Source organism: Pseudopipra pipra, chromosome W, assembly GCF_036250125.1.
Source record: "Pseudopipra pipra isolate bDixPip1 chromosome W, bDixPip1.hap1, whole genome shotgun sequence".
Lineage (NCBI taxonomy): Eukaryota > Metazoa > Chordata > Aves > Passeriformes > Pipridae > Pseudopipra > Pseudopipra pipra.
The window spans coordinates 29634361-29653952 of record NC_087580.1 but is presented as its reverse complement, the minus strand read 5'-3'; the positions used below and the strand labels follow the sequence as shown (position 1 = coordinate 29653952).

General features: G+C 58.6%; 1 protein-coding gene across 1 annotated transcript in view; it reads left to right on the top strand.

Annotated features, from left to right (window-relative positions):
* The window catches only part of LOC135404965 (uncharacterized), an 801303-nt gene that overhangs the window by 404773 nt on the left and 376938 nt on the right, over positions 1-19592 (top strand). The window contains 1 exon segment of the mRNA XM_064639689.1: positions 6660-7229. Coding sequence (XP_064495759.1) covers positions 6660-7229 — 570 coding nt within the window.

Genomic DNA, 19592 nt, shown 5'->3' with positions numbered 1-19592 from the left:
CTGCTGCAGCTGGTGCTGGTGGTGGCCAGTGCCCCTGGAGATGGCAAATGGGGCCTGAGGAGCCCGGGGCCGATTCTCTGCTGCTGTGCTGGGGAGCGGGGCTGGCCCTGGGGCTGCAGGAGCTGCCTGAGCTGAGGATGTGCTGAGCATTGCAGACCCAGAGGGCCTGTCCCTGAGCTCCATGGCCTCCATGTCCTGCTGCAGGGCCAGACCTGAGTGTGCTGCTCTGCTGGGCTGGGGCAGGGGCAGGGAGATGGGGGGACCAGGGAGGGGCTGGACTGGGCAGTGCCAGGGAGGGAAAACCCCAATGTTGAGCTGAAGGGTGTGAGTGGGCAGGGTGGGGGCTCTGCAGGGCTGGGGCACCTCTGGAGTCAGCGTTTCCTTTGGCAGCACAACTTATCTTAGACGAGATAGTTTTCCAGCGTTGGCTTTTCCCCCTCTTTCCCAAGGTTTTCTTTTTTGTTCTTTGTTCCCCTGAGGGGAAAAGGAGGAAGGGAAGCACATGCTGATCCCTGGTTTTATCTGTATACAAAAGGGAGTTGGGGTGGGGAGGGAGGGGGGAAACAAAGCGATTTCTCTCTCTATTCTCTCTCTTTTATCCCATTCCCGCCTCCCTCGCCACACCCCGGGCGACTGTTTCACCGCCGCCCCTCCTCGCCCGTCCCGCGGGGCAGCTCTTTTAGCTCCGGGGCGGCGGAGACTCCCCCGGCGCGGCCCTTTGGTTTCCCTTGGTTTATTCTCCGGAGCTGATTCCGTTCCGAGCTCGCCCCCCCTCTCTGGCGACCCCCGCCAGGGCCCGTCCCGGGGCGGCTCCTTCAGTGCCACGGGCGGCGGGGACCCCTCGGGGCGGCTCCCCCAGGGCCCCGCCCGCCGCCGCCGCTCCCCGGGGCCCTCCCCGCTTCCTGCCGGGATCGGACACCGCCGGCGGCCCCGGCCCTGCCGGGCTCCATCAGCCTGAGCAATTGCTGCCAAGGAGGGGCCGGGGGCTTCCTCTTGGCCTTCGTCTCCCTGGCGCTGGGGCTCGGCTTCTACCTGCGCCAGAAGGTGAGGGGGGTCCCAGGGGGTCGTGTGTCCCCCCAGAGCGTCTGTGCCCCCCCGGGGACCCCCCACCCCGGTGTCACCCCCTTTTCTCTCCCCACAGAGCTCCTGAGCCGGCGGCGGCCGCAGCCCCTCCCTGGGGCCTCGGGCCCAGCCTGGACCCCCCGTGTCCCTGTGAGGATTTTGGGGGGGTCGTGTGTCCCCCCCTCCCCTGCTGCCACTCCTGATCCCAGGAAAGCTTCCCAGTTCTCCCCAGTCCCGGTTATTGGGGGGCAGTGGGGAAGGGGCTTGGGGGAATCCCAAGGGGTGTAGCTGAGTTTGGGGGGGGCAGAACAGGCCTCGGGATGGATCGGGAATGGGGACCCCCCTGTGTTCCCCCCTGTCAGCCCGCTCTGGGGGGCTCTGGGAGGGAACTAACCCCTCAATAAGGCACCCAGCACACTTTGAAAGGTGCTGGGAACCCCCTAAACCTCCACACAGGCTCTGCAGGACTGCCTAAACATACTCAAAGCCCACCCAGGACCCCACCCAACCCCTTCTCTGGGGGGACTTCTCTGGGCACTGGTGGTGCTGGGAGCCCCCCCGGCTGCGGGCGAGGAGCTCTCGGGTGAGTGGGTGGTGGGAAGGGGGCGGTCAGTGGGAAAAGGGGGGTCAGAGAGGACAGAAGGGGTGGTGGGACCCCAAACTGAGTGGGAGGGGAGTGGGACCCCCCAAAAGTGGAGGGAGGAGGGGCACTGAGGATGCCCTCTGGAGCCCTGTCAGAGCCCTGACACTTCTGGGGTGACTCCAGGAACAGCCTTCACTGGCCCAGGGACATTCATCTCCCCAGCCTCGCACACATCCCCTGCAAATGGCCCTGTCTCCTCCATCACCCTCCTCTGCCTTTCTGGCCTGGCCCTTTCATTCCACACCAGCAAAGCAGCCTGGGCACCATCTCACCTGGGCACTCAGAGGGCTTCTGTGAGCAGGAGGGGCAGATTTCTCTGGAAGGTGCATTTGTCCCCTGTCCCATGGCACAGGGCACAGCTCAGAGTGTGAAAACACTCCCAGGCACACACATCCTGGAGAGCTTTTTCAAGACAAAAATAGGGAGAGGAAGAAGAAAAGAGGCAAAATTAGAGAGATGAAAGGTGCCCCAAAAATCAGCAGCTTCCTCTGAGCCAGGTTTCCATAATTGACTCACTGGTGGGATATTTACTTTGATAAGTAGCTGCACAAAACTATTCATGTAGACAATGAAAGAATCAGCTTAATAGAATATATAGAAGGTGTTGTCAATGAAAACAAGTGGAGAAAAATTGTTGAGATTAAAAAAAAAAAAATCAAAAGTCTGGCAATGCTGGCCAGGAAGCCTTCGGCAATTACCAAGAATTCTGTTCTCCAGAGGTTTCAAGTGTCTCCTAAATTCCACACTCGTGGCTTCAGGCCATGACTTGCCAGAGCAGTCCCAGAGCTGGCCACTGCCCAGAGATGCCCTGGGGCAGCTCCAGTGCCCAAGTGGGACAAATGGCCCAGGGTGTGTGGGAGCCCTTTGGAGCAGGAGCTGTTGGGCAGGAAGGGCCCATCTGGGGAGGGTCAGGGAATCCCCCCTGCAGCCCTGCTGCCCAGGCTGAGGAGGGTCCTCTCCAGCCCACAGCCCATCGTGTGCCCTTGGGGGCTGCGCTGCCGGGGCTGTTCCCGGGCACTGACTGGGGAATCTCCCGGGGTGCCCCGCGCGAGGCGGGGGCGGGGCGGAGGGCGGGCAGGGGGCGTGGCCGCGCGCTGATTGGCTGCGGCGGGGGTGTCTCCACCCGCAGCGCGCGAAGGGCGCCATCTTTGGCGCGTGGGGGATTCGGGGGCGGCGGCCCCGGGAAAAGCTGCGCTTGGGTGTGTGAGCTGGGGGGGTCTGCGGGGGGAGCGGGGTCTGGGGATCCCCTCGGGGGCTGCGGGGAGCGCGGCTGGGGGTGGAAAGGCTGGAGGGCTCGGGAGGGCTTAGCAGAGGAGTTCAGGGGTTCCCGAGGAGATTTTGAGGGGTCCCTGAGCGGGTTCGGTGTCCTGAGGGGACTCGGGGGGGGGGGGGAGGTTGAAGGTCGCTGAAGGGGTTTGGGAGTCCCTGAGGTAGTTTTGGTTTCCGAGGAGATTAGGGGTCACAGGTGGGCTTGGGGGATTTCTGAGAGGGTTTGGGAGTCTTGGGTGGGTTTTGCGGGGACGTTTGCAGCAGTTTTTGTGGTCTGTAGGTGGTTCCAGACGGCTTTGAGTCTCCCTTAGAGGGACTGGGGGGATCCCTGAATGGGCTTGGGGGGTCCCAGGTGTGTTTTGCGGGTCACTGAAAGGGTTTAAGGGGTCCGGGGGGGGAATGAGGTCTCTTAGGGGAGTTGGGGGGTCCCTGAGGAGGTTTCGATGGGTCCTGGGGTGGATTTATGAGAGGATTTCAGGAGTTTTGAGGGGATTTTGTGGAGTCCTCTAAAGCCAGCAGTGGGTTTGGGGGGTCCCCCAGCCCCCAGGGGAGGGGTCCTAGGGATGGTCCCCAAAATCGGTGGGTGTAGATATACTACATCTGGGTAAGGGGATCCCTGTGCCCCCAGTATATCCCAATAACCTCCCAGTGACCCTCAGTATAGTCCAGTAACCCCGCAGTGTCCTCCCGTGTGTCCTGGTATCCCCCAATAACTTCCCAGTTCTCTGCCAGTGCCCCCCAGTGTGCCCCAGTTCGTCCCCAGGCCCTCCCAGTGCCCTCCCAGTGTCCCTCAGTAACCCCCCAGTCCCTCCCAGTGCCCCCTGGTTCCCCCCAGTGTGTCCCAGTATCCCCCAGTAATCACCCAGTGCCCCCCAAAGCCCCTCAACTGTCGCCAGTGTGTCCCCAGATGCCCTTGGCATTTCTGTGACTGTGGCAGGGAGGGGGGATGATTTTGGTGTCAGAGGGTCCAGGGTGGGCTCCTGGGGTGAGATGGAAGGTTTGGGACATCAGGGTTGGGCTTTGGGGACAGTGGGGTGGGGTATGGGGAGAGTGGAATTGGGGGAATTATGGCCATGGAGAGGCCCTGAGTACATTGGAGACACCAGAGGGGTCTCAGGGTGTTAAGGGAGGAATTAGGGACACCAAGAGGGTCTTGGGAACCCCAAGGGGGTCTCAGGACTTACCTGCTCCTGGTGCTGCCCCTCTTCTTTTCCCCTAGACATCATTAACCCCTCCCAAATGTCTCCAAACCCCCATTTTCTTTTTAATCCCCTCCCCCTAAAGATCCCTTTGACCTCCCAAGACGCCTTTTAACCCCTCAAAATGCATCCAAAGCACCCCAAACCCCCCCAAATTCCTATCCAACCTCCCCTCCAAATCTCCCCCAGCTCCCCCTCAAATCCCTTCAAACCCCCCCAAAGAGGGATCACCCAGCACCCTGGGACAGGAACACAGTGGGCTGTACTGGAGGCACTGGGCTGTACTGGGAGGGCACTGGGGGGGCTCAGGTGTCCCAGGACAACGTGGCCCAGCTCCAGGAGAGATCTGGGGAGCAGTGAGGAGGTACTGGTCTGTCCTGGTCTGTCCTGGTCTGTTCTGGTTTGTACATCCAATCCCCAAAGCCCCTCCCCAGCTCCCCCAGGACCCTCCCACAACCCAAGGCCCCCCAGACTCCCCCCAGGCCCCTGACTTGGTCCTGCTGCCCCTTGAGCATCTCCAGCTGCTGCAGAGCCAGGCATTTCATCAGCAAATGTGCAGGTGACACCAAGCTGGGGGCGTGTTGATGTGCTGGAAGGCAGGAGGGCTCTGCAGAGGGACCTGGCCCAGCTGGATCCATGGGCTGATTGCAAGGGGATGAGGTTCCAGCAGGCCAAGGGCCGGGTCCTGCCCTTTGGGCACAAGAAGCCCTGTCAGCCCCCCGGGCTGGGGCCAGAGTGTCTGGAGAGCAGGCAGGCAGAAAGGGAGCTGGGAGTGTGGATGGACAGGAAGCTGAAGAGGAGGCAGAGTGTGGCCAGGTGGCCAAGAGGGCCAATGGCTGGTGTCCTGGCTGAGGAAGAGTGTGTCAGCAGGAGCAGGGAAGTGATTGTTGGGCTGGACTGAGCGCTGGTGAGGCCACCCCTGGAGTGCTGTGTCCAGCTCTGGGCCCCTGAGTTGAGGAAGGCCCTGGAGGGGCTGGAGCAGGTGCAGAGAAGAGCAGCGAGGCTGGGGAAGGGAGTGGAGCACAAGTGGTGTGAGGAGAGGCTGAGGGAGCTGGGGGTGTTGAGGCTGGAGAAGACGAGGCTCAGGGGAGACCTCCTGACTGTCTGCAAGTCCCTGCCAGGAGGTTGGAGCCAGGTGGGGGTGGGGCTGTTCTGCCAGGAAGCAGCAGTAGGACAAGAGGGCTGGGTCTTGAGCTGTGCCAGGGGAGGTTTAGGTTGGATATTAGGAAGCAATTTTGTACAGAGAGAAGTGAAAAGAGCGGGTGGGACCCCCAAAGGGAGCTTGAGGGGCGGTGGGTCACCCCTAAAGGGAGCTGGGGGGAGCCGGGGTTTTGGGGGCTGATGGGAAAGGGGTGAGACAGGGGGTAAGAGGAGGGGGGAGAGCGGGAGTAGGATTGTGGGTGTGCCTTGGTGTCCCCATGCCTTGATCCCTGGAGTGTGGGGGAGGCTGAAGGGAGGGAGGAGCTTCAAGAGCCTGGAGAGGGGGGGCACGGAAAAGGGGAAGTCTGGACAGTGGGGACCCCTGGGATCCCCTAGGACAACAAAGTGCAGAACCTGGAGAGGGGGAATGTCTGGGAATGCGGCATCCAGAAGGCGAGAGTCAGAGGAGAAGGGACCCCTGGGACCCCCAACACTCCCAGCATCCCTAAGTGGGACCCCAAGCATCCCCAGAGGGGGGAAACCAGAGAAGGGGAACTCTTAGGAGAATTTTTTTGGGCTAATCTTCATGTTTTAGAGTATTTTTTAGCTGAATGTCAACTTTTTGCGGGCAGGAGTCTTCTCACTATTTCTGAAGGGCTTTTGCCTGAATCTCGATGATTTGGGGTTTTCTGGACTTAATGTTGGTGTTTTGGAGGTTTTTATGGTCACAGGATGCCTGGTGAGTTCTAGAGATGGACTTGGGCAGGAGGAACCCCCAAGCCAACACGCTCAGCTCTTGTTTTCCCCCCATCAGGATTTGTCCTTCCCAAAGCTTGGGCGGATGGAGGAGGAGGCTGCGAGGAAGAGGAAGATGCCTTGGGCCCCCCAGGCAGGTGAGGAGGCAGTCAGTGTCCCTTTGGGCGGGTGTTGTGCTGGCTCTGTCAGCCCAGCATGGCCCCGGCTGCAGGACAACCCCGCTGGCGCCGCCGTCCTGCCGGGGCCGGAGTTGGGGGGATGTCCTTGGCCTTCCCTGTGGGCCGGAGGCAAATCCCCTGCCTGTCCTTCTTGCTTCCTGCCCCAGGCCCCGAGCTGAGGACGGAGAGCCCGGAGGACAAATCCCCCCGTGAGACCCTGGTGGGAGAGGCCGTTTTGAAGGGCTCCCCGGCGCAGGAAGGCAGCGGGGAGGAAAAGGGCCGGAGATCCCCCCGCAGGAGGGGCTCCAAAGCCATCCCAGGGTGCTCTGAGGAGGAAAGAGCCAGCCTGTGCCAGGAAGGCAGCCGGAGCTTGAGCGAGAGCTCGGACCTGGTGGAGCCTGAGCAGCCTCCCAGCAGGGAGAAGGCCTTCAGGTGCTTCGAATGTGGGAAGAGCTTCAGCTGGAGGTCCCACCTGCTCCGACACCTGCTCATCCACACTGGGGAACGGCCCTACACGTGTAGGGAATGTGGGAAGAGCTTTAGTGACCGGTCCACCCTCCGCACCCACAAACACATCCACACTGGGGAACAGCCCTACACGTGTGGGGAATGTGGGAAGAGCTTCAGCCTGAACACCACCCTCCGCACCCACGAACGCATCCACACTGGGGAACGGCCCTACACGTGTGGGGAATGTGGGAAGAGCTTCAGTCAGAGCTCCAATCTCCGCACCCACCAGCTCATCCACACTGGGGAACGGCCCTACAAGTGCTTGAAATGTGGGAAGAGGTTTCGGACCAGCTCAGATCTCCTCCTGCACCAGCGGACGCACACGGATGAGAGGCCCTTCCGCTGCACCGACTGTGGGAAGGGCTTCAACCGGAACGGCAACCTCGTCACCCACCGGCGCATCCACACCGGGGAGAGGCCCTACAAGTGTGGGGAGTGTGGGAAGACCTTCCCCCACAGCTCTACCTTGACCTCACACCAACGGACCCACCAGTAAGGGAAGCCCTACCAGTGCCCCGACTGTGGGAAGAGCTTCGGCCGCTGCTTCTACCCCAAATGAACCCCCTGATGGTGAGGCAACCCCTGGAGTCCAGTGACTGTCAGTCCATCCCTTTCGACCACAAAGGGCCAGTCCCCTTTCAGAGGGGCAGCTTCTTCAAACAGAACCCTTTTTGGAGGGGTGTGTGGAGATTCCTGCCTTGGCTGGGAACCCCCAAGGTCACTGCTGGAGGCTGAGAGCAGAGATCTCCCCCCGAGCGTTGGTCTGGGGGAGTTGCATCCATCTCTAATTAAGAATTATTGCTTTTGTGCCAGCTTGAGTAGAATTGCTTCAACAATTGCTTTAGTGTAGAGCCCTGTCCTATCTTATGCTGTACTCCTGGTAGTTTTAGTGTGTATTTTGTGCACTAATTGTGATGAAGATCTTTTGTCTGATCATTTGTATCTCTAAATAAATTTGTTTCTATCAATAGATCTGATTTGCCATCATTAAAACCTGGGGGACCAAAGTGATTCAGTCACACCTCTGTAATTCCTCTAATCTGAAACTGTTGCCATGATCCAAGGCTTAGATTGGATCCAGCAGCCACCAGCACCCCACAGGAAGTTGGAAGCTCAAGGCCTACCCCCCCCCATTTCCTAGCTCCCTTGTGCCAAAAGACCCCCATGGGACTGTGGGACCTGCCAGACTATCCCTCCTTTTCCACCCTTTTCCCTATTCCTCCCACTTTCCCATTGTCCCCTCAATCCCCCATTTCCCCCCTGAACTCTTTTTGGGTCCCAATCCCCACTTTTTGCCCCCTCTCCTGTGGGCACTGAAGGAGAAAATGAGGCTGCACACACAGAGTTCCATTGCAGGACTTGTCCACCCATCTTTCCAGCGTCCTCCTTTCATTGGGGTTCCTTTGGAAACAGCATCTGGAGTTTGTCTTTTAGTCCACTGGAATTCCCAGCATGGCCCCAAAGCAGTGCCCTGATCCCACACATTCCCCTCCCCTCATGTGCTGGCTGTGTTCAGCCACCAGACAAAAACACAGGCTGCCATGCAGAGCGTTCCAAGTGGTTTCCACTTTGGCAAACAGCACTCTCTGGATGGAAAACACCAGTCAAGGCCAAAACACTCCTTTTGGATCCTCATTAACTGAATGCAGCTGCTGCTGCCTTATGTTGTTCCCACAGACATTCTCAGGGTTCCTTTGCTTCCAGGAGGCCCCACATGTCCCAATGGCCCCTGGATTCCATGAGCTTCCACAGTCCCCAAAGGTTCCTTAAGGTCCATGATGCCCTGCAGTCCCAAAATGCCCTTCGGATTCTCGGAGATTTCCCACTGTCCCAGGGTCCCTTGTACTTCAAAAGGAGCTGCAGTGGGATAGTGACCCCTTGGTTCCGTGAGCTCTGCAGTGTTCCAGGAATCCTTGGGTTCCAGGAGAGCCTGCAGTTTCACAAGGACCACTGGAATGCAGGAGGTTCTGCAGGGTCCCAATGGCCCCTGGATTCTGGGAGGTTCAGAAATATCTCAGGGCTGAGAAAACTGGGATTGTTCAGGCTGGAGAAGAGAAGGCTTTGGGGTGACCTAATTGTGGCCTTCCAGTGCCTGAAGGGAGCCAACCAGAAAGATGGAGAGAGACTTTGGACAAGGGCCTGGAGTGACAGGACAAGGGGCAGTGGCTTCACACCGGTAGAGGGAAGGGTTGGAGGAAATAGTAGGAAGGAATTCTTTCCAATGAGGATGTTGGGATGCTCTTTAAGGCCCCTCCCAAGCCAACGCATTCCATGATTGTGGGACTGGTGGGTGAGGTGGTGGTTGAAGCCATCTGGGGCACAGGGACCCAAAATGAGGGAGTTTTCCATTGTGGGGGAAGGAAGGAGGGGGCAGCAGAACTGACCCCTTGGACACCTGGCAGGCAGGCTTTGGCTGGAAGCTGGTGATGGGGAGCTGAGTGAAGCCCCCACAATGCAGGAGGAAATGGTCAGTGACCTGCTCTGCCAGTGAGACCCCCCAAGTGCCTGGTCCCACATGGGATGCAGCCAAGAGTCCTGAGGGAGCTGGAGAAAGAGCTGGCCAAGCCACTCTCACTCATTCCCCAGCAGTGCTGCACAACTGCACAAGTCCCAGCTGACTGGCAACAAGCAAATGGGATGCCCATGCACAGGAAGGGCCAAAAAGAGCATCTGGGGAACTCCTGGCCTGTCCCATTGACCTCAGGACCAGGGAAGTCCATGCAGCAGATCCTCCTCAGTGCCATCCCATGGCAGGGGCAGGACAACCAGGGGATCAGGCCCCGCCAGCGTGGGGTTGGGAAAGGCAGGTCCTGCCTGACCAACCTCATCTTCTCTGACAAAGGACCCGCTCAGGAGCTGAGGGAAAGACTGGGGATGTGTCTCTGGAATTCCAGAAAGCCTTTGGCACCATCTCCCCCAGCATCTCCTGCACAAACTGGCTGCTCATGGCTTACCCAGGGAACTGTTTGCTGGGTGACAAAGTGTCTGATGGCCCAGGGAGTGGTGGGGAATGGAAGGAAATCCAGGTGGGGCCGGTCACTAGTTGGGTTCCCAAGGGCTCAGGGTTGGGGCTGCTCCTGTTAATATCGTTGGGGATGATCTGGGCCAGGGGATCAAGTGCCCCCTCAGGAAAGTCGTGGACAACACCACGTTGGGTGTGAGTGTGGATGTGCTGGAGGGCAGGAAGGCTCTGCAGAGGGATCTGGACAGGCTGGATCAATAATGCCAAGTGTCAGGGCCTGCCCTTGGCTCCCAACAACCCCTGGAATGCTCCAGGCTGGGGGCAGAGGGGCTGGAGAGCTGCTCAGCAGGAAGGGACTTGGGGGTGCTGCTTGACAGGGGCTGGATATGAGGCAGAGTGTGCCCAGGGGGGCAAGAAGGCCAAGGGCATCGTGGCCTTTGTGGAGAAGAGTGTGGCCAGCAGGAGCAGAGAACTGATTGCCCCTCTGTGCTGGGCACTGGGGAGGCCCCACCTGGAGTGCTGTGTCCAGTTCTGGCCCCTCAGTGCCAAAAGGCCCTTGAGGGGCTGGAGCGTGTCCAGAGAAGGGAACGGAGCTGGGGAAGGCTCTGGAAAACATGTCTGCTGAGGGACAGCTGGGGGAACTGGGCTTGTTGAGTGTGGAGAAGGGGAGGCTCAGGGGGGACCTCATTGCTCTCTGCAATGACCTGAAAGGAGGTTTTAGTGCGGTGGGGGTTGGTCTCTTCTGCAAAGCCTTTAGTGACAGGAAGAGAGGAAATGGCCTTAAATTGCTTTGAGCAAGGTTCATATTAGATATTAAAGAAACCATTTTCCACTGAGAGAGTGTCGAGGCATTGGAAGAAGTAGCCCAGGGAGGTGGTGGAGTCTCTGGAATTGTTCAGGTGTGTGCTGGGTTGACCTTGGCTGGACTCCAGGAGCCCACCCAGCCGCTCTATCACTCCCCTTCCCAACAGGACAGGGGAGAGAGTAAGGTGGGAAAAAAACCCAACTTGTGGGTTGAGATAAGGCAGTTTATTTAAAGCAAAAAGTAAAGCAATGCTTGAACACGCAGAATCAAAAGAAAGCAGGGTTTGTTCTCTGCTTCCCATGAGCAGCCATGGTTGGCCACTCCCGAGGAGCAGGGCTTGGGTCCGCGGGACGGTTCCTCAGCAGGCAGCCATCAGACAATGAATGCCCCCCTCCTGCTCCCTGCCTCAGCTTTTAGAGCTGAGCTGACCTCCCATGGTCTGCAATGTCCCTTGGGTCAGTTGGGCTCAACTGGCCTACTTGGGTCCCCTGCCAGGCTCTTGCCCTCAGCTAAGGAAGGGATGTCCCAGTGTTGGTGCTGTGCTCAGCAGTGGCCAAAACACTGGGGTGTTCTCAACCCCCTTCCAGCTGCCAATGCCAAGCCCAGCTCTGGGAGGGCTGCTGTGGGGAACTGAACTGCAGCTCAGCCAGACCCAACCCAAATATCTATGGCACATATTCTATAGAATCCATCCTTAGGTGTTGTGTGATAGATCTGTAAGAGATTACAAATAATAAGCAATAATAAGGCAAGTGTCCTACTTAGGGACACACACACAGCCCCCCAACCTACTGCCTGGGTTTGTTCCCTGGGGGTCTCTGCAGCAGCAAGCACAGCCCCACACTGACTGCTCTGGGCTGTGCAGGCATTTGTGGTTCTGCCTGTCTCACACACCCCCCCAACCTTGGGATGGATCTGGATGTCACTGGATGTGATGTCACAGGGGAGATGTGATGTCATAGGATGGATGTGATGTCACAGAGGAGCCTTGATGTCACAACAAGGATGTGATATCACAGGGGAGGTGTGACAGTCCCATGGGGGTCTTTGGGCACAGCGGGGTTGGCAAAGGGGGGTGACCCCCCTGAGCTCCCAACTTACTGAGGGGTGCTGGGGACTGCTGGATCCAATCTCAGCCTTGCATTATGACAACAGCTTCAGTTTAGAGGAACTACAGAGGTGTGACTGAACCACTTTTGTCCCCCAGGTTTTAATGATGGAAAATAAAATCTATTTATAGAAATGAATTATTTAGGGTTACAAATGATCAGACAAAAGATCTTCATCACAATTATTTACTGCACAACAGAAACACTAAAACTACCAGGAGTACAGGATAAGATAGGACAGTGCTCTACACTAAAGCAATTGCTGAAGCAATTCTACTCAAGCTGGCAAAAAAGCAATAATTCTTAATTAGAGATGGATGGAACTCCCCCAGACCAACACTCGTGGGGAGATCTCTGCTCTCAGCCTCCAGCAGTGACCTTGGGGGGTCCCGAGCCAAGGCAGAAATCTCCACACACACCCCCAAAAAGGATTCTGTTGGAAGAAGCTGCCCCTGGGAAAGGGGACTGGCCCTTTGTGGTCAAAAGGGATGGAGTGACAGTCACTGCACTCCAGGGGTTGCCTCACCATCAGGGGCTTCATTCGGGGTGGAAGCAGCGGCCGAATCTCTTCCCGCAGTCGGGGCGCTGGTAGGGCTTCCCTTACTGGTGGGTCCGTTGGTGTGAGGTCAAGGTAGAGCTCTGGGTGAAGCTCTTCCCACACTCCCCACATTTGTAGGGCCTCTCCCCGGTGTGGATGCGCCGGTGGGTGACGAGGTGGCAGTTGTGCTTGAAGCCCTTCCGCAGTCACTGCAGCGGAAGGGCCTCTCATCCGTGTGTGTCTGCTCATGCATGAGGAGATTGGAGCTGGTCTGAAACCTCTTCCCACATTCCATGCACTTTTAGGGCCGCTCCCCAGTGTGGATGGCCTGGTGGGAAAAGAGGTGGCAACTACGGATGAAGCTCTGCCCACATTCCCCACACGGGTAGGGCCATTCTCCCGTGTGGATGCGCTGGTGTTTGTGGAGACTGCTTCTGTACACGAAGCTCTTCCCACATTCCCCACATGTGTAGGGCTGTTCCCCACTGTGGATGCACTGGTGCATGAGGAGGTAGGACCTCTCTCTGAAGCTCTTCCTACATTCCCCACATGTGTAGGGCCGTTTTCCAGTGTGGATGTGCTTGTGTTGGATCAAGCTGGAGTTGCTCCTGAAGCTCTTCCCACATTCCCTACATGGGTAGGGCCGTTCCCAAAGTGGATGTGCTGGTGGGTGAGGAGTTGGGTGCTCTTCCTGAAGCTTTTCCCACATTCCAAGCACTTGAAGCGCTTCTCCCTGATGGGAAGCTGATCAGGGACAACCACCTCAGAGGTCCACCTCAAGCTCCGGCCACCTTCCCAGCACAGGCTGGGTCTTTCCTCCTCAGAGCACCCTGGGATGGCTTTGGAGCCCCTCCTGCGGGGGGATCTCCGGCCCTTTCCCTCCCCGCTGCCTTCCTGCGCCGGGGAGCCCTTCAAAACGGCCTCTCCCACCAGGGTCTCACGGGGGGATTTGTCCTCCGGGCTCTCCGTCCTCAGCTCGGGGCCTGGGGCAGGAAGCAAGAAGGACAGGCAGGGGATTTGCCTCCGGCCCACAGGGAAGGCCAAGGACATCCCCCCAACTCTGGCCCCGGCAGGACGGCGGCGCCAGCGGGGTTGTCCTGCAGCCGGGGCCATGCTCGGCTGACAGAGCCAGCACAACACCCGCCCAAAGGGACACTGACTTCCTCCTCACCTGCCTGGGGGGCCCAAGGCATCTTCCTCTTCCTCGCAGCCTCCTCCTCCATCCGCCCAAGCTTTGGGAAGGACAAATCCTGATGGGGGGGAAAACAAGGTTTGAGCGCGTTGGCTTGGGGGTTCCTCCTGCCCAAGTCCATCTCTAGAACTCACCGAGCATCCTGTGACCATAAAAACCTCCAAAACACCAAGATTCAGCCCAGAAAAACCCAAACCTCTGAGATTCAGGTAAAAACCCCCTCAAAAATAGCAACAAGACCCTCGCCCCCCAAAACTGTAAAAAGCTGAGATTCAACTAAAAAACTACTCCAAAATATGAAGCTTAAGCCAAAGAAATTCTCCCAGGAGTTACCCCTCTCTGGTCTCTCCCCTCTGGGGTTGGTAACAGCTACTCTTTCTGAGATGCTGGGGGTCCCACTTAGGGATGCTGGGAGTATTGGTGGTCCCAAGGGCTCCTTCTCCTCTGACTCTCGCTTTCGGGGTCCTGCGTTCCCAGACATTCCCCCTCTCCAGGTTCTCCAATTCATTGTCCCAAGGATCCCAGGGGTCCCCACTGTCCAGGCTTCCCCTTCTCTGCGTCCCCCCTTCAAGGCTCCCCGGGGTCCCGGGGCTCTTCCCTCTCTGTGCTCCCCCCTCCAGGCTGCCGGGGGTCCCCCAGCTCTGCCATCGCCCCGCTCCGCCCTCCACACTCAGCAGCTCCCGGGCTCCACACCCACCCTTGGCACTCCCAGGGGGGCCCCAAACCCGCTGTGTCCCCCCCGCCGGCACCGGGCTGACAGTGGAGCCGGCGGGGCCTGACCCAGCAACACCAACCCCCACCATGGGGGGGACCCGCATCTCCCCACCCACCGCCGGGGCTCTGCCACCAACCCCGCCCTGCACCCCCAAAAAACACCTCCTGCCCACCCCCAAGAGCCACCAGGGGTGGAGCAGGAACAGGAATAGCAGGAGAACAATTGCCCCACATCCCATGGGTGCCCAGGAGGGGGGAACTCATCCCAAATATCCTTGGGGGAGCGTGCGGGGTCGGGACATACTCGGGCTGCCAGCACAGATTTCCCTGCAAAGTCTGCAGTGAGTCAAGCTCTGTAGAGGAGATTGTGTCCCATGCATGGGATTGCAGAGGCTCCCTCAGGTCCCCAGCAGGAATCAGCAACAAAAAATGCCTCCCTGAGGATTTCAGAGGAAGTATCCTGTAGGGAGGGGACAGTGTCACCCCACCAGGGCAGGGCTGGCAAGTGGGAGGCTGCTCCAGGGGTCTGCAAGAGGCCTCGTGCTCTGCTCGGCCCCAGCACTGCCTGGTACCAACACCCCCGGCTGCCCCCGGCCCTGGGCAGCTCTGCTGCCACAGGCTGAGCCGTCACCGTGGCCCTGCAATGGCCCTGCCTGTCCCTCACCCGTGGCCCTGCCCATGGCCCTGTCCCTTGGCTCTCTCTCTGCCAGCTCAGTGTGGGGCACACGGGCTGGGGGTCCCTCCCAAGCCCCCCGGGCAGCCGGCGTTGGCTGGGGGGATGTGAGGGCTGGGCCTGCTCAGCACAGCCCCGGCCTCGTGCCCAGCGCCTCTTTCCTGACCCACACAAGACCTTCCCGGCCCCCCCAGGGCTCCCCTGCTGCTGCCTCTGCTCCTGGCCCTGCCTTTGCTGCTCCCTTGCCTGGGGCAGCGGCTGCAGGGGGGGGATGGCAGCAGCTTCAGCTCCACGGCACTTCCTGGGGGGAGCTCAGCCCGGGGGGGACGGGCAGGGACCTGATGGGGATGGACAGGGGCCCAGCAGGGACAGTCAGGGCCTGCAGGGCAAGGCACAGGCACAACCTGGACCCCCACACTGCCAGGGCTGTCTCTGCTCCTCCTTGCAGGCTCCGTGGCCAGGCACAGTTGGTGTTCCTGGGTGCCCACCATCTCAGCACTTGGAGACGCTCAAATCAGCGCCCGCAGCTCTGCAGCAAAGCCCCAGCTCACCTGGCACACAGGGGATGGAGACAGAACCTTCAAGGGGATGGGCAGTCACAGCTTTGCCCTCTTCCCCACCACAGGGCTCTCCTTCCTCAGCAGCACCTCTGCCTTGCACTTATTCTCAGCCTCACCTCAGGGACAGCTCTGGGCTCACCTCCATGCCACTTCTCAGCCTCACCTCAGGGCCTGGGCTCAAGGACAGGAACCTGCAGGGAGGGGACATCAGGTGCAAGCTGAGGGCTGCCTGCTTGCACTGGCCTCTGGGCTTCCTTCTCCTTCTACAACCAGCCCAAAACTTAGCCTGCTTTTCTAACACCACACATTTACAGACTAACCTTGGAGATTTATATGGACAGACATCTCTTTCACCCTGGGGATAGAGCCTCAAGCATGTGCTGCCACAGGAATGGGAATCAGAGAATCACAGAATCAGCCACGTTGGAAAAGACCTCCAAGATCATCAAGTCCAACCCTGGATCCAACCCCGCTGTGCTTCCCAGACCATGGCACTGAGGCCACATCCACTCTCACCTTCAACACCTCCAGGGACGCTGACTCCACCCCCTCCCTGCCCAGACCATTCCAAGGCCTGATTACTCTCTCTGCAAAAAATTGCTTCCCAATATCCAACCTAAACCTCCCCTGGCACAGCTCAAGACCCAGCCCTCTTGTCCTACTGCTGCTTCCTGCCAGAACAGCCCCACCCCCACCTGGCTCCAACCTCCTGGCAGGGACTTGCAGAGAGTGATGATTCCTGCTGGGGACCTGAGGGAGCCTCTGCAATCCCATCCATGGGGCACAATCTCCTCTCCAGAACTTGACTCACTGCAGACTTTGCAGGGAAATCTCTGCTCGAAGCTGCATCCTGAGACCAAGGTCAGTTTGTATCCACAAGTGCTGATCCAATGGGTGCCCTGGGATTGGAGCCTGGGCTCTAATTAACCTCTCCTGTGCTGCCAAACAGCAGGAGCTGTATGGCCAAGGGACAAACTGTGATCCCTGTCAGTGTCCATGGCCCCTGTCAGTGTCCTTCAGGGAAATTGGGAGGAGGAAATGAAGAAACTGGTTTGGAACTAAACTGGTGTTAAAGTGGGAAAAACCTCCTTCCATGGAAATAAAACTTAGACAGTTTTTCCTGGGCTGAACGAGCTCATTCAGGGATGAAAGACTGGGACTTCTGTGGACACTTGTGCTGGTTTCTTTGGACACTCGTGTTCCTTCAGAGAGCCCCTGGAAACACTCTGCTGTTCACTCCCAGTGCCACCAGTGCCTGGGTCCTGTCTGCAGCAGCAGATTGCAGTGGGATGGGAGAAATGCTTTTCTGAGCCTCTGGGATGGACACAGGCACAGCCTGACCCTGAACCCAAGGGAAACAAAGACAAATTCAACGGCTTTAGCTGGAGCAAGGTTGGGGGGTTTTCCTGAGGGCAGCACTAAACAGACTTTTGTGTGTGTGTGTGAGACAGGCAGAACCACAAATGCCTTGTTATTGCTTATTATTTGTAATATCTTATAGATATATCATACAACACCTAAGAATGGATTCTGTAGAATATGTGCCATAGATATGATACAGAATATATCTGATTATTGCTTTATCTGTCTGTCCAGACATATATTGAGTATGAAGAGTATATTGAGTATTTGAGGGATATGTTCCTCTCAATACCCTGTGAGCTCCACTCCCAGTGCCAGCAAATTCCTGAAGCTCCCACTTCTGTGCCCTGCAGGTTTTGGCAGATTTGCAAGAGCAGGGGAATCATTCCCTGCAGCCCCTTTGCACTGTAGGAAATGGGAGCCCTGTGCACATCCTGCTGCCTCCAGATTCCATTCTGGGTGTGGGAAGGACCCTGTGGGGAGCAAAGAAATGCCTGGTTCTGCAGGAGCTGCAGATGCTCAAGAGGCAGCAGGACCAAGTCAGGGGCCTGAAGGGGGCCTGGGGGGCTTTGGGGTCCGGGAGGGTCCTGGAGGAGATGGGGAGGGGCTTTGGGGATTGGGGGTACAAACCAGTACAGATCAGTACAGACCAGGACAGACCAGGACAGACCAGTACCTCCTCACTGCTTCCCAGATCTCTCCTGGAGCTGGGCCACGTTGTCCTGGGACACCTGAGCCCCCCCAGTGCCCTCCCAGTACAGCCCAGTGCCCCCAGTACAGCCCACTGTGTTCCTGTCCCAGGGTGCTGGGTGATCCCTCTTTGAGGGGGGTTGGAAGTGATTTGAGGGGGGGCTGGGGGAGATTTGGAGGGATCTGAAGAGTTTAGATGGGGATTTGGGGGTTTTGAGTGCCTTTAGGGAAGTTAAAAGAGGTCTTGGGGACATTGGAGGGTCAGAGGTACCTATGGGGGGAGGGGATTAAAGGGGAAATGGAGGTTAGGAGACATTTGGGAGGGGTTAATGGGGCCTGGGAGAGCAGAGGAGGGGCTGCACCAAGAGCAGGTGAGTCTTGAGACCACCCCTAGTGTCCCCAAGACCCTCTTGGTGTCCCCAGTTCCACCCCTGACACCCTGATACCCCCCTGGTGTATCCAATGTCCCCAGGGACTTCCCATAGCCATAATTCCCCCCTAGGCACCCCCAATTCCACTGTCCACAAACCCCTCCCCACTGTCCCCAAGGCCCATCCCTGATGTCCCCAACCCTCCATCTCACCCCAGGAGCCCCCCCTGGACCCTCTGACCACAAAAATGCCCCCCACACACATTCACAGAAAGGCCAAGGGCATCTAGGGAAACATTGGGGACAGTTGGGGGGCTTTGTGGGGCACTGGGGGATTACTGGGGGATACTGGGACACACTGGGGGGAACTGAGGGACACTGAGAGGGCACTGGGAGGGACTGGGGAGTTACTGGGGGATTACCAGGACACACGGGGAGACACTGGCAGGTTACTGGACCATACTGGGGGTTACTGGGTGCTCACTGCAGGATCACTGGGCCATCCTGGGGGGCAGTGGGAGGTCACTGGGACACACTGGTTGGTCACTGAAGGGGTCACTGGAAAGTCACTGGGATATACTGGGGTCTAGGGATCCCCTTACCCGGATGTGGTACATTCCCCCCCCCGGATTTTGGGGGCCATCCCTAGGACTCCTTCTTTTTGGGGCTGGGGGACCCCCTGGACCCACTGCTGGGCTTTAGGGGACCCCCCAAAATGCCCTCAAAACCCCTGAAATCCCCCCCCTCGACACATCAAAACATTCTCAAGGTCCCCTCAAATGCCCTCAGAGGCCTCATCCCTCCCCAGCACCCCCTAAACCCTCTCAGTGACCCTCAAAACCCACCTGGGACCCCCCAGTCCCCTTTAGGGACCCCCCAATCCCCCTCAGAGACCCTCAAAACTGTCTAAGACCCCGTAAACCCCCTAGAGACCCCAAAACTGCCTAAAAGGTCCCGCCAGGACCCCCAAACCTCCTCAGAGACCCCCAAACCCCACCTGGCACCCCCCAAATCTCCTCAGAAACCAAAACCCCCTCAGAGACCCCCAAACCCCTTCAGGAACCTTCAACCACCCCCTGAGTCCCCTCAGGACACCGAACTCCCTCAGGGACCCCTCAAAACCTCCTCGGTTATCCCCGAACCCCCCCGCTAAACCCTCCCGAGCCCCCCCGGGGGGACTCACAGCACTCAGAGCGAACCGCAGGCCCCGCCGCCATCACCGAGTCCCGGCTGCGCGCGCACCGCGTTCAGAGAACGCCGCCGCAGCCAATCAGCGCGCGGCCACGCCCCCGCAGCCCCGCCCCCGCCCCTGCCGCGTTGGCTGCCGGGAATCGGTGATGGCGGCGGGTCGGTCGGTGAGCTCTGAGTGCAGGCGGGGGGTGCGGGAGAGCGGGGTCTGGGGATCCCCTCGGGGGCTGCGGGGAGCGCGGCTGTGGGGGGAAAGGCTGCAGGGCTCGGGAGGGTTTAGCGCGGGGGGTTCGGAGGTTCGGAGGACCCTCTCGGGGGCCGCGGGGCCCGGAGGTCTCCCAAGAACCCGGATGTTCGATTCGATTCCGGGAAAGTCCCTCGGAAAAAAAATTCAAAACTACCCAACCAAAAAAAGAACCCTAAAAAAAGGAAAAGTGAGAAAAAGGTCAAAGAAAAACTGCAAGAGCTAGGATGATTTTATTGCTTTGCTTCAGTTTTTCCTTGGTCTCCTCCTTCTCAGAATGTTTGCTCTCTTCCTTTACAGAAAGCTCTTCTGCTGTTCTGTGGTTTTGTGGTCCCTTGGGGGCTTTTAGGGGTCCCTGAGGAGGTTTTGGGGGGCTCTGAGGAGCTTTGGTGTCGCGAAGGGACTTAGGGGAGAGGTTAAAGCTCCCTGAAGGGGTTTGGGAATCCCT